The sequence below is a fragment of the Aulonocara sp. 'chitande type north' Nkhata Bay genome, linkage group LG20, assembly GCF_057382095.1.
Source record: "Aulonocara sp. 'chitande type north' Nkhata Bay isolate Kocher_YH1m ecotype deep benthic linkage group LG20, A_spYH_male_GT1.1, whole genome shotgun sequence".
Taxonomy (NCBI): domain Eukaryota; kingdom Metazoa; phylum Chordata; class Actinopteri; order Cichliformes; family Cichlidae; genus Aulonocara; species Aulonocara sp. 'chitande type north' Nkhata Bay.
The window spans coordinates 26,906,443-26,920,364 of NC_141363.1; the positions used below are offsets into that span (position 1 = coordinate 26,906,443).

General features: G+C 39.4%; 1 protein-coding gene across 1 annotated transcript; it reads left to right on the top strand.

Annotated features, from left to right (window-relative positions):
- The first annotated feature begins 4,199 nt into the window (after positions 1–4,199).
- LOC147305787 (uncharacterized) lies at positions 4,200–8,688 on the top strand. Its single transcript, XM_086278412.1, has 6 exons — positions 4,200–4,280; positions 5,816–6,166; positions 6,265–6,357; positions 6,520–6,615; positions 6,804–6,844; positions 8,316–8,688. Exons 1-6 carry the CDS (start codon positions 4,241–4,243, stop codon positions 8,427–8,429), a joined length of 735 nt encoding a protein of 244 aa, XP_086134538.1. The 5' UTR covers positions 4,200–4,240; the 3' UTR covers positions 8,430–8,688.
- The last annotated feature ends 5,234 nt before the right edge of the window (positions 8,689–13,922 follow it).

The window sequence follows — 13,922 nt, forward strand, 5'->3', positions numbered from 1 at the left end:
AGTGTCTATTTAAGACAGTGACCAAGCTCTGCCATTCCACATAGCACCTTATCTCTTCATTTTATTCATTTAATGTAGGTTTTGGATGATTTTTTTTTTTTAAAAAGTAAAGTAAAATCTGCCCAACATGAGCTGTTCTACAATCCCTAAAGCTACTTTTAGCTCAACTTTTGATCAGAAATAATTTCACAGTTATTTTGGTAGCTAGAAGAGCACAGAAGCACTAGAATCGTTGGAAAGTCATTCATGAAAATAACAGTACAGAAGAACAGAGCTGAATCCACTGCGGCTGCCTGACTAAAACCTGATGAAAACACTGCCCCCTTGTGGTAATAATTTTCATTAAATACTGTAGAGCAGGGCTGCCCAATCCCTGTCCTCAAGAGCTACTATCCTGCAGCTTTTTGTAGTATCAGGTAAATGTTAAGTGGTAGGAACGTTTCTGCTGGGTTGTTGTTGTGGGGGGGGGGGATGAAAAATAATAAAGGACACTCATTGGAGTAATGGCGCGTCTCGTGTGTCTGTGAGTTATGCCTCCAGTCAAATAACATCCATGACCTCAAATAACGGAACACTTTTAGATGCATCCCTACTCCAACACAGCTGAATCAAATGGTTTGATTACCTCTTCAGCATGCCATCATGTTTGGCAAAGGCCTGATAACAAGCCATTCATTTGATTCGGGTGTGTGGGAACAAGGATGCATCTAAAAGCTGCAGGACGGTAGCTCTCGAGGACCGGGATTGGGCACCCCTGCTGTAGAGCGTTTACCTATTGAACTTTTCAAAGCAGCTGTGCTGTTTAAGCACAATACAATGTTTTCTCTCTCAATCCAATTAAAGTATCCAAGTTGCTACTGATTGTTCTTGTTTTGTTCAGACTCTGTTGATGGACGCTAAAAAGTTGAAAAGATCATGAACACTTAAATACTGCAGGTGGTTAAGTGGTCTGAGTACAGTATTTGGTGTCAACTGATTTATGTACTACATACGACAATATGTAGTACGTAAATCATATGTATTATTACATATTGTAGCCATAACTACAATATGTGGTCTACTAAAAAGACAAGCAGGAGAATAACCTGGGGTCCGTTCTTCGTACCTCGCTGGATTTGATTGCTGATGATTTCGCGTGATCTTGGATCGTTCGGTTCTCCGAAGCTCATACGGGACTTGCTGTCATAGCAACAGATCCGTAAGCGTAAACCTGCTCGGGAGCAGGTTTACTTTATGTAAACAAGATTAGATCGCGGCCACTCAGGTATGTCCGCTTCATTTATACGAAAGCAACAGCGATATTTTACCACTGTTTCACCATAAATAAATATTATCAATGTAACTAAAGATAATGCAGCACTTGATCCTTTTATTGATTTCATACAGATACATACAGGTCATTTCCTAAAAAAAGGGAAATGTACTATTAATCATTCTATTTCATGTATTTGATTATTTCAGATGTAATTCACAGTTCAGAGTAGTAATAGTAAATTACTTCATGTAAGCAAGATGAGAGACCACGGCTATAAAAGCGAAGGTGGATTTGGGAAGTTTGTCGCAGCCATGTCCTGTCCGTATACGCGAGCCACCCATTGCGGAAGGTGCAAGATTGATAAGGAGAGTCCTCAGAATTCCGCGTATATCTGGTTGTTCAGTCTGACGTCACTAGCCGTGTCTGGACCTAAACTCCGCTGCAGGTCCATATATCAAACGATCACTATGGCATTACTGAGAGTTGAAAAACTGTCTAAAGTCTTTCATCTTTAATAAAATGATCAGCTGTAGGACTGCAAGGTAATTAAAGCCAAGAAGGTGGATTAATACCTGTAGTTGATTTCTCAGCCAGCTCCCGTTCATACAGTTTGGTGGTTGTAGGGAACGTGGTTGACGCTGTGAACAGTGAAAATTACATACTGTAATTTTCCACAGTCACTTTAGCTTTTTCTTAATTTTGTTTTATTAAACACAGGAGATGAAACTGTATGAAATAGTCATAGAAAGTCGAACTGAACTGACTCAATGTTGCCTTAACATATTCACACTTACACTCCCTGAATCTCACACAGGGAAACTCCCATAGAAGTGGGAGACTTACTTTGTAAGGTGTGTTTTACCTGAAATTGGATCGCTTGTGTCTTGACACCTCAGGCAGCTCTTTGCTTTTCTCTGGATACTGAGCTGTAAAAATGAAATAAAATACAGTGAAAATGAGATGCAGTCAGTAATATTATAAAGGATATACTTTGCATTTAAATAGCTGTGGTACATGTCTTAAAAATGTCTGAAACCCAAAACAATATAGATAAATATAGAAAACAATTATTTGTACGTTTAGTGCATTTTAAAATGAGGAAGTAGTGAGTCAAGAATGTGCACTGCTGAGCCACATTTAAGCCTAATATAGCACCGCTATTATTCCTTCACTACATTTATTGAAATTGAAATTACCTGTTTTTTCCTTACTAAGTATGGAAGTTTTATTAATTAATTGATCTCAGCATTTTCAGTCTTTTCATTTGAATGACTCTGTCTTCTTTTTACTTAATGAGTTCATTCAACTCAATAAAGTTTTCAAAAACTTTGCAGACTTAGCAGCTCTCCAGAACCTTCTTTTGCACTTTAAAGAACCTGTTCCTGATGAAAACTACTACTTTTGTCTCTACATAATACATACAATGATATTAACTATTGCAAATGATGGTATTGGCTTGAGTCCCTACCAGTAACACCTGCTTCTAATACTTCCAAAAGTTCTACTATGGAAAGAAGTCGATCTACATGATAGATCATTTCTGCCGCTTGTATCCGCGATCTTGATCTTTTGGTCACTACCCACAGCTTGTGACCATAGGTGAGGATAGGCACATCTTTATTGATTAGAGTTTGTTACAGTTTTCAAACCTGATTTTGCCTCAGCATGGTCATTATGCTTCTGATAAAATTAAACTATTTACCCCATAGTCTCAAAGTTATTTACACATTAAAAAAAGTGACAGCGTGACAGGTTTCTCAAAGAGAAAGTGGAAGAAAAACGTTTAAGGAAACTTTCCAAACTTCCACCGGTCTGTTTATGCTTACTTTGTTTCACAGAGTGTAAACATCAGTGTCATAATAAATATCATTATCATTCTGTTTTAACACACACAGACACAATAACACAAATGAGCCTGTCTACAGTTGAATTTCGATTTCATTACAAAATACCAATTAATTTTGTATTTGTGTGGTAAAAAGAAAATCCTTTATTGTGCCAATATCATATTTTGTTTGTAAAAAAAGAAACATGAATTTTAATTTCAAATTGAAAGCCCTCAGAAATGTCTTATATGCGCAATTTTTCTCTGAAACTAGAAGGCTGTTATAAGGAAACTTCCTGTTTCCACAGACCAGTTTATACGTAGATCAACAGAATACGCCCTCATATTGTTACTCAGTCAATATCACACGTCAGTCTGATTTTGGATTTCATAATAATAGCCTTGTGAAATCGCTACCATGATCTTGTTTGTGTGTGAATTCAGAATCTATTGCAAGGAAAGTTTTTGTTTCCACAGACCAATGGAAGAGTAGATGACAGGGTACACACTCAGCGTTACTTTATGGAACTTTGGATTTCAAAATAATAGCGCTTCAGATGCGTTTATATCAGCTACTTTTTCATCTAGTTTCAGAATGCACATTTTTAAATTTAGGTATTCATTTCTATTTCAAAACAAACAAATGAAAAAACAACCAGTACCCGGAAGAGAAAAATATGTCCTTTCCCCCTCTTTTTTTGAAAAAGAAAAATGCAGTTCTGCCACCAGCATGTTCATGTTCTTGCATTTTTAGAAATTTCAAAATGATATACTCATTGAGCGTGCTTCCTCATAGCAGCTGTTTTCCTGCAATCTCTCTTGTGAAATCTTAAAGTAATTACAACACCTTAAAGGTCAGTGAGGGTTCATGAAAGAGCATACAGTTAATCTTATAATTAAAAAAAAACTAAACAAAAAAAACTTTCTTATTTCATATCTTTATAAGAAAAAAATACCAATAACAGCTTTCTTTCAAAGTCATCTGACCGTGACTTAGCTAAATCAAGTGTCCTGCTGTGACTGTAATAAGAGAAATGATGCAAAAATTTGGGTGGAGAGTAGGGCTGACTGTTTGTTTAGCAGAACAAGTTCTTCATTTATAAATAAGGAGTTTCTGATATGACAGTGAAATTCAAGGATTCGAGTGATAAAGTCTCAACATGAAAGTCCGTCACATTGTTATCTGCTTCATCTTCCTCAGTAAGTACATTTACCTGTATTATTTCTAAAGGTTTTTGTTATTTGATTTAATTTTTAAGATTCATTAGTCACTATGGAGATTTTACCTTCATCATTCTGACACCACTTGTCTCTTTCTTGCATTTCATGTATTTCTCAGAATAGTTTATACATCAACACAGGAACACATTTATTCTGATTAACCAAAGAGCCTTTTCCAACTATATTAGCATTTTCTAAACCAAACTTTTTTTTGTTAACTTGCATTCAGAGCCTCAGGAATAGTCGTGAGGTTGAGTAACATAATCAACATATTATAACATAATCAAACACCCTTTCGCAGCAGTGGTGAACTACTGCTTAATGTTAAACGGGTCTTGTGCTGCTCATAATTAGCCAAAGACTTACCTTGATTTGGGTGCACAGTTATGATATTGTGACTTATAATGTGACTTGGTGATAAATTTCTTCATGAGGGGCACTGATGTGTTCAAAATGTCTGTGAAGACATTAATAAAACAACAGTGCGTGAGTCACTTTTGCATTATGGTGGTCTGTCAGTAATGCTCACTTGGATGAGGCCACTGACATGGGTAAACACAGCAGCAGCTGCAAGCTCGTTACCACAGCTGTGGTAATTATCAGATACCAGCCCATTTGAACCAGCCGGAAATTATGCAAAATGATCTGTCAGCTCATTTTGCATAATTTCGTGTTAATGAGATAAGATAAGATAAGATAAGATAGAACTTTATTAATCCCTCGGGTGGGTTCCTCTGGGAAATTCGATTTCCAAAAAAGCACAGCACCGACAGAAGTTACAGAGTTATACACACACACATATATATAAATACAGAGACAATATAAATAAAATATACGAAGGGGATAAATAGAATAAATAGGAATAAAAATAAAAATACAATGGTGACGAAGAGGCTACGTGTAAAATCATAAGACCATATGTTTGAAAAATCCTTACTGATTTATTTACCACAGCTGTCCAACTCATGTATTTCTTAGATAAATAATATTTTAAGTGTTTTAACACCTTTGTTTATTTTACTAAATTATTACATTGTGCATTTATTTATTTATTTTTGCACTTGACTGGGAATGCAGTGATCTTAGCTTTACACAGGGGGTGCTGTGGCACCCTCAACACTCCCACAGCGCCACTTGAATTTTGCCAATGCACTTTATAAAGTTCATAAAAGCAGAATGAGTCTCTTGGTGGAGCTGAGGCTTAAATACTTGTGAAAACAAAGCAGACTTTCACAAGTAAGTACGTCTTCAGCTTCAGTATCCACTGAAAGAACATCAGCATTTAGTTGATGGTTAAAGGATAAAATTAAGCAAGAAAATCAACCTAGGTGAACATAGAGAGATTCTAAATATTAATTACAGCTGATAAAACATTAATATAGTATTTCAGGTGTTAGGAAATGTGGATATTTGTACAGAGAATTATTGTTAAATCAATTTGTTGATCTTCAAATTATCACCAGACCCGAATATCTATTTGAGTGATAGTAATGATTTACTAATCTTTTCCATAGCACTGCAGGATGGAAACACTGTTCCTTACAATGCAAAGATTGCCATGCACACAGGAGTGGAAGGAGGAAACATCACAGTTAAATGTTCATTTTATATCTTTGGAAAGTGGAAGCTCTTATGTAAGGACCAATGTGAAAGGGGAAACATTCTCATTGAAACAGCCGACCTTGTAGCTCAAAGAGGCAGATACTTTATTAAATACAAAGAAGAAGAGTTTCCAACACGTCATGCAGTTTTTTATGTCAGCATCACACAGCTGGAAAAATCTGACTCGGGGCTGTACCGGTGCTATTTGGACAGAGACTTGGATCCATATTTGTTTGATAGCTTTCAGCTCACGGTGACAGAAGGTGAGTTTTTACTAGTCATCATTAACATGCAATATTTTCATTGCTCACTGATAACTTCTTTACATCAGTAATGTTTCTGATTGTGTCCCTGTTTGCAGCATCAACAGCTTCAACACCAGCATTGGGCCCGCAATCTTTTCAATCTTCCACAGCAATCACTAAACAGCCTGAAATAACATTTGTAAATTCAGGTGCAGTGAAATATATTTCACAAGTTATTTCTCTCAATCCAGAAACATGAAGGGGTAGTTTTTCTATACATAAATACATACGTACATACATATATAAGAACAGTAGTTTTTATACAAAGATTATATTCTCCCATATTTTGGTCTTCTCTTTTCTCTCTGCAGGTTTTCTCTGGCCTGTGGTTATAGCTGTAGTCATGGTGTTTTTGGTGTTGTTTGTTGTTGTGCATCTCATCTGCAAAAAGAAGACTACGGACTCTTGTGAGTTATGTTTCACCTCTTTGGCACCTTTATGATAAGCTGATTAGTGATTCTAATGTGTGGATTTTTAACCCTGTAACCGACTGCTGACATTTGTGGAGCGCACAGAGTGTACAGTCTCCAACCAGCCTTACATCTAAGAATATTTCATGTTTGTCTAATACTTTTCTGTGTTTTACCGTTTTCAGGTTTGAAGAAACAGAAAATTCTGAATTATGAAAAGAGCGAGGTAATTTGTACAGAATCTATTGTTTATGATGTCAACATGACGAATACCAATGAAGGCAGGGGGAGGAATCTTGTTTTGCATCTTTTATGAACAGCATAGAGCAGCGCTTATAGTACACTGACTTGGCCCAAAAGTTTTATACTCAGCCAGAACAACAATAATGATGGCACTATTCCTAATTAGGGATGGGTACCGGTATCGTTCTGACATTGTAAGTGCGCATGCGCCATTAGCGTGCTGCCTGCTGTAACCCTAATTTCCCTCGGGATGAATAAAGTATTCTGATTCTGATTCTGATTAAACGGTAGTAACCAGACCGAAAAGCAGCGCACATTTCGGTGCTTTTTTTTCCTGAGCTGTGATACACTTTAGATTCTAGCCAATCATTTTACGTTTCCGAGGATAGTAGGCGGGGCCAGGTACGTACGTTCTTTTAGAGCAGAGCTACAGATTAAAAATGCCCAAGGCGAAGCGGTCAAAAGTCTGGCTGTACTTCACAGCAAAATATGCAAACTCAGCAGCCTGCAACAAGTGCTTTAAGCTGATACTGTGATACTGTCAAAGGAGGTAACACCTCGAATCTGATGAAACACCTGGCGACGCATAGCGTTTTTTTTAAAAGCCCAGAAATGCGCCGTATTTGATAGCTTGCTGCGAGACCTCACACCGAGCACATCTACTGCGGGTGTGGTGTCTGTTATCGGACCTGGAGTTAGCAACATCCTCCAAAAACCCGAAGAGTACAGTCCAGATCCCTAGCCCTGCCAGTGTAGCAGAAATGATGACGGATGATGACGGCAGCAGCAGCCGTTCTTCTCTGCGTGAGTAGCATAATGTTGTTCATGTGTAATTTACGCTGAGTAGGCTAACCACGTTATTACATTAATGCATGTAAGGTGAACTAGCAAACACCATCGTAGTTAAATGCGGCTGTCTTCTTGCTTGATGGCAGATACTCCCTTCACCCTGGCCAAAAATGACCAAAGAAAAAGTGGAAAACAGCTAAACATGAGAGGTTTTTCGACAAAGTTTGTGTTCTCCATTCTTTAAGCACCGGTTTGAGCACCGTTTAAGCACTGGCACTGTTTCAAAAGTACCGGTTTGGCACCGGTATCAGATAAAACCTAAACGATACCCATCCCTATTCGTAATGCCTCATTCTATGCACTACATTACCCAGAATGCCTGGAGCCATTCTGGGTAATGTAGTCCTTATTATTACTATATATCAGGGATGGGCAACTCCAGGCCTCAAAGGCCGGTGTCCTGCAGGTGTTAGATATCACCGTGAGTTAACGCACCTGAATCAAATGATTAGTTCATTACCATGCCTCTGGAGAACTTCAAGACATGTTGAGGAGATAGGACATCAGCCCTTGAGGCCTGGAGTTCCCCCACCTAAAGGTGCTTATCTCAAACCTCAAGAGCTTCTGATTTAACAGGGTTACTTTCATCATTCTGTCTTTTCCAGATTGTTCTCTATGACAATCCTCTGACGTTGCCACCTGAAGAGTCAGTATACCAGAGCCTGGATCCAGCCAGCAGGGATGAAGACCAAGTGTACCTTACACTTAAACAGACATGAAAGCACAAATAATCCAGCATTCAGGCCTGAATTTATGTGTCACAACAGACACAGATTGATACAACAGACAACATCTTTAAACACTTCTTTATTCTTCACTTTACTAAAAGATAACGATTTTACAGATTGAGCATTATGATCATTATAATATTTTGGTTTAAAATAATTTCTCTTCTCATTCTGGTGCAAAATTAGAGCTCATCTTATATTCAAAGGCACCACCTGGGGGTGCTGTAGGAGTAGTGACAAATATCAGGATTAAATAACAGCTCATCAAACTGATCTGTAAAGTTGCAAAGCAATAATAAACATTTGTATATTGGTATGTCTTCTTTCCAAACAGGTTTTCCAAACTCTGAGAACATCTGAGAACCAGAGGGGAAAACAAACCCTCCTACCCTAAAAACCACGAAGCACTCTGAGAGTGCAAACATCCACCAAAGTTTTATTAGAATTCACACAAACCTTTTTGAGTTATTGTGTTTACACACAGAAAGAATGACACACATGCATGTTAAAACTACCAGAAACATAACCTACTTGGAGATGGTTACAACAGAAAAAGAAAAAATAATTGCAATTTCATTTATTTATTTGGGGGGATTTTTTTTTTTTTGTCATCCACCCATTTTCTTCCGGTCCAACCTGGCCACCAAGATCTCTCCCTTGGGCCCCCCCCCTTCCAGGCCTGTCTCCTGGGCAGGGCCCTGGTAACCCTATCCCAGGCAGGGTGAACTGTTCCCTTGAGCTTACACTGATAAGTGCCTTTGTCGGGTCCTTCACCCAGACCAATTTGCCATGGGAGACCCTACCAGGGAACAAAAGCTAACTGTCAGCACACACCCTGGAACCTGTGGGAGACACAAACCCCGATTCATGGAGGGGGGATTTTTAGTTATGTTTATTTATTTATTTTTGATCTGTGATAATGGGTCGAAAAGAGAAGTATAAAATTGCCCCAAAATCTGGTCTGACTTTTTAATAAAGTAAATATGTCTGATGTTGCTGTGGAATGACTCCCAGCAGAAGACAAAACTTCATAAAAAGATTTAGACAGAATCATGACTTGACATCTGTTTTTGAAGCACCGCTATATTCTGTATCATGTGCTAACACATAGGATCCATGACAAAAACTGTATTTAAACATTATTTTCTTTTTCTTTATGTTTAACTTCTTCTTTAGTTAATTGGTTGTTGTTAATGGTTTTAAGCTCTTGTAAGTCTTTCATTACTACTAAAAAAAATGATTTTACTGAGTAAAAGATCCGAATTTACACCAAAAACTCCACTTCTGAAATTTGTGAAGAAATTGCTCCAGGAATTATACTGGATCATTTGTCACCACATGAATTCTACATATTTGAACATTTAGATGGGGCTTTAATTTTTTATCCTTTCATTGTATTATATCAGTTAATACGATCAAATGCAGGGACTCAGGTGGTGAGGGTGGGCAGGTGCTTCTCCAACAGCATCACCATCAACACAGGAGCACCTCAGGGATGTGTCCTCTCGCCACTGCTCTACTCCCTCTACACTTCAGACTGTGTGGCCACCCACGGCTCCAACACCATTGTGAAGTTTGCTGACGACACAGTGGTGTTGGGTGCCATCTCCAACAACGATGAGGCGGCCTACATGGATGAAGTGAAGAATCTGGCATCGTGGTGCCAGGACAACCACCTCCAGCTGAACGTCAGCAAGACCAAGGAGCTGGTGGTGGACTTCAGAAGGGGTCAGCACAGAGACTACAAGCCCATCATCATCAATGGAGCTCCAGTGGAGAGGGTGCAGTCCTTCAAGTATCTTGGTGTCCACATCTCCTCAGACCTGACATGGTCTGCCCACATTCAGGTCCAGACCAAAAAGGCTAGGCAGCGCCTGTACCACCTACGACAACTGAGGAAGTTCAGGGTCTCTCCAAAGATCCTCAGGATTTTCTATACAGGCGCTGTAGAGAGCATCCTCACACAGAACATGACATCGTGGTTTGGGAACAGCTGTGTGAAGGACCAAAAAGCTCTCCAGAGAGTGATCCGTACAGCAGAACGCTGCTGCAGGATTGCTCTCCCCCCGCTTCAGGACACCTACACCAGGAGATGCCGGACTAGAGCAGCGCAGATACTGAAGGACCCGTCCCATCCTGGCAACAAACTGTTCCAACTTCTGCAATCTGGTAGAAGGTTCCGCATCATCCGGGCAAGGACAGAGAGACTCAAGAGGAGCTTCTATCCCCAAGCCATCCGTGCCCTAAACACACACACCCGCCCTCTCACATCATCTATAATTGACTGAGACAGGACTCTTCCAGACACTCTAAACCAAGGCACAATGTACATTTCAATTCCTTTAATTTTAAATATGTTTATATTGTCTATCCTGTAAAATAGTCAGATGTCTATTCATATTAATGTACAGAATTCACCTGCTTGCTGCTACTACTGCACATTCACCCAATGTACATACTATATGTATGTATATGTATATATATATATAATGTTCTTCCTCTACACCCCCCCCAAATTTGCACATGTCGAGGAGCGTGTCAGGCTACATTTCACTGTGTGTTATACTTGTATAACTATGCATGTGACAAATAAAGAACCTTGAGCCTTGAACCTTGAGTAAAGAGAGATGGGGAGGAGAGTAGGGCTGAGTGTGTCCTGTGTTTAGAAGAAGAACCCAAACATAAAAAGAACGAGACGCTTCGGGTTTGCCAGTGAAGAAGGACGAGGAGGTAGCGACAAACGATCAAAGCATCAAAATGAAAGTCTGCCACACTTTTATCGCCTTTATCTTCCTCAGTAAGTACATCCACCTCTTTGTTTCCTGTTGCTTTATTCATTTATTTATAGGTGATCTGTGGGTTATTCAACTATAATCAACAAATAGCCTGAAACATCCCCACCCACTCACAGAGTGTACCTTTCATTCTACACAAAGTGTGTTGTAAATAGTTCTACATGCCTTGTAGAGCTGGTGACGAAAAACATGTTTGTTTGTTTTTTAGACTAATGTTAAAGAGGAACAGCAGTGCGGCAGTAAACTGCTTATTGAGCAACACATCAAAAATCTAATTTCACGCTCAAAGACATGAACAGTGGGCAGCTTGTCTGACACTGATGCAGTTTCACAGGCTCCTGGCTTCTCTTCAATGTCTCCTTTTATTGTTGTGAATAAGTTAGAACAATCTTTTTTAAGCATCTTCTACACAGCAACTGAAATGACATCAGTGGATCAGATGCTTCACTTTATGATTAGGACAAAACTAATCAGCCAACATAGCCTGAGATTGATAGGCTGAAATGTGAGGTTAAATAACCCTTTGTCTGTCTCATCATCCTCTTTAGCATCTTTAGCTATTACTTTATCCCCCCTATCAACCGCTGTGATGAGCTGATGGTAAATGGACTGGTTCTTATATAACGCTTTTCTACTCATCTGAGCACTCAAAACCTAAATCACAACAGAAGCCTAAAAATAAGACTCCCCCAAAACGGTGTGACCTTGACCCGATTTTCACCAAACTTAAATCAGCTTGAGTTGTTGTTGTTGTCTGTCTTCACACAAAACATGATATCTTAAGAATCAAAATCTTAAGAATATGATAAGAATTTGAAGGATAGATTTCTAACTAGCACTCACAGCCAAGAGTGAAGCAGTAAGAATGAGAATCAGCCACTCCAACTCTGAGGCAAATGGTCCTCAGCAAGAAAAGGGTGGGGTGCCCACTCCAGGTCAGGAACGAATTCATGCCCATAGTGGAGGAGTTCAAGTATCTCGGGGTCTTGGTGACGGGAGAAGGGAGCCGGAGATCGACAGACAGATTGGTGCTGTTGCTGCAGTGATGCGGACACTCTATCAGTCCACTGTGGTGAAGACAGAGCGAAAGAAAGATACAAGAATCGCAGATACAAGTGGCAGAAGTGGGCTTCCTCCAAATGGTGGCTGGCCTCTTCCTTGGAGATACGGTGAGGAGTTCAATGGAGCTGCTACTCCTCCACATCGAAAGGAGCCAGTTGAGGTGGTTTGGGCATCTGATAAGGATGCCTCCTTGGTGCCTCCTGGGTGAAGTGTAACAAGCATGTCCCACTGGGAGGAGGCCACGGGGCAGACGAAGGACACGCTCCTGACTGGCCTGGGAACACCTTAGTGTCCCCCCGGAGAAACTGGAGGAGGTGGCTGGGGAGAGGGAGGTCTGGGTTCTCTCTGTTTAGGCTGCTGCCCCCGCGACCCGGCCACAATAAGCGGAAGAAGATGAATGGATGGATGGATTTCTAAAAAACAGACAAACAAATGGAACCAATTTGATACTGCCTCCCTTTGAGGGAGAATATAAGAATAAAGATATTGCAATGGCCCTGTTAAAGTCCAAACCTCAACCTGATTAAAATGCTTTGGTGGGACTTAAGAGAGCAGTGCACAAATGAATACCTGCAAGCCTCGACTGAACTGAGCCTACACTGTAAATAAGAGTGGGCCATATCTTTGTGTCCACAAAGATATGAAAGACTGATAAAACAAACACTTTTTATGTTAGAAGCAATGATTTCAGGGTACCACTGGTGGTTCAGCAAGCTACTCAATCACAGAAGTACACAGGGTCATGTGAAAATATTCTTTTTCATATGTGTAAGTTGTAGTAATTCTCTAAGACAACTGCAACACAGTATGGAGTTTTACTTTGGGCTACTGGTAAATTTTAAATTCAGAACTAATGTATCAAAAATCGTTGTATGATTTTTCGTGTCGGTTTTTTTTAAACAATTCTCAGCAATCTAGATCTTTGCGATCATGATTGACCTTTTTATGTAGAGTATCTGTAAACAGAATTGATTAGAACATTTTAAATAGTTTAAAATCAAAGCAACATGTGTATCTTTAAATATAAAGCAGTCTTGTCTTACATGAAGACAGTAAATAATGATTTTTCGTGTTTTCAGCGGCTCTGCAGGATGGAAACACTGGTGTTGTCGGTGCAGTCATTCCCATCCGCACTGGAATGGAAGGAGGAACCATCACAGTTGGATGCTCATTTACTCTGTCTGGAAGCAGGAAGCTCTTCTGTAAAGAAAAATGTGAAAAAGGAAATATTCTCATTGAAACAACAGATGATTCAGCCCAGAGTGGCAGATATAGTATTAAATATATAGAAGGATTTTTTCTCATTCATACAGTTGTCTATGTGAGCATCACTGAGCTGGAAAAGTCTGACTCAGGGCGGTACAGGTGCTCTTTGGACAGAACACCTTCAGATCACTTATCTTTAAACTGGGATTTTGAAGTTGTTGTCACAGAAGGTGAGTTTCTACAGAAAGTCACGAAAACCTTCATGTCTCTGAGGATTATATGTGTATTTAGTTTATCGTAGATTGAGAACAACTGTGTTGTTAGAATATTAGTGAACTTTCTTTGGTTAGAGACTGCTTTGAGCAGTAAGTGTTGTTCTGATTGTTTCTTTGTTCTCAGCTTCAACTTTCAAGACTAAATC

Bases quoted from the DNA above. Each gene is read 5' to 3' on its own strand.
- LOC147305787 (XM_086278412.1), top strand. From the start codon at position 4,241: ATGAAAGTCCGTCACATTGTTATCTGCTTCATCTTCCTCA. The intron at 4,281-5,815 runs GTAAGTACATTT...TCTTTTCCATAG, and splicing joins TATCTGCTTCATCTTCCTCA to CACTGCAGGATGGAAACACT. The intron at 6,358-6,519 runs GTGCAGTGAAAT...TTCTCTCTGCAG, and splicing joins AATAACATTTGTAAATTCAG to GTTTTCTCTGGCCTGTGGTT.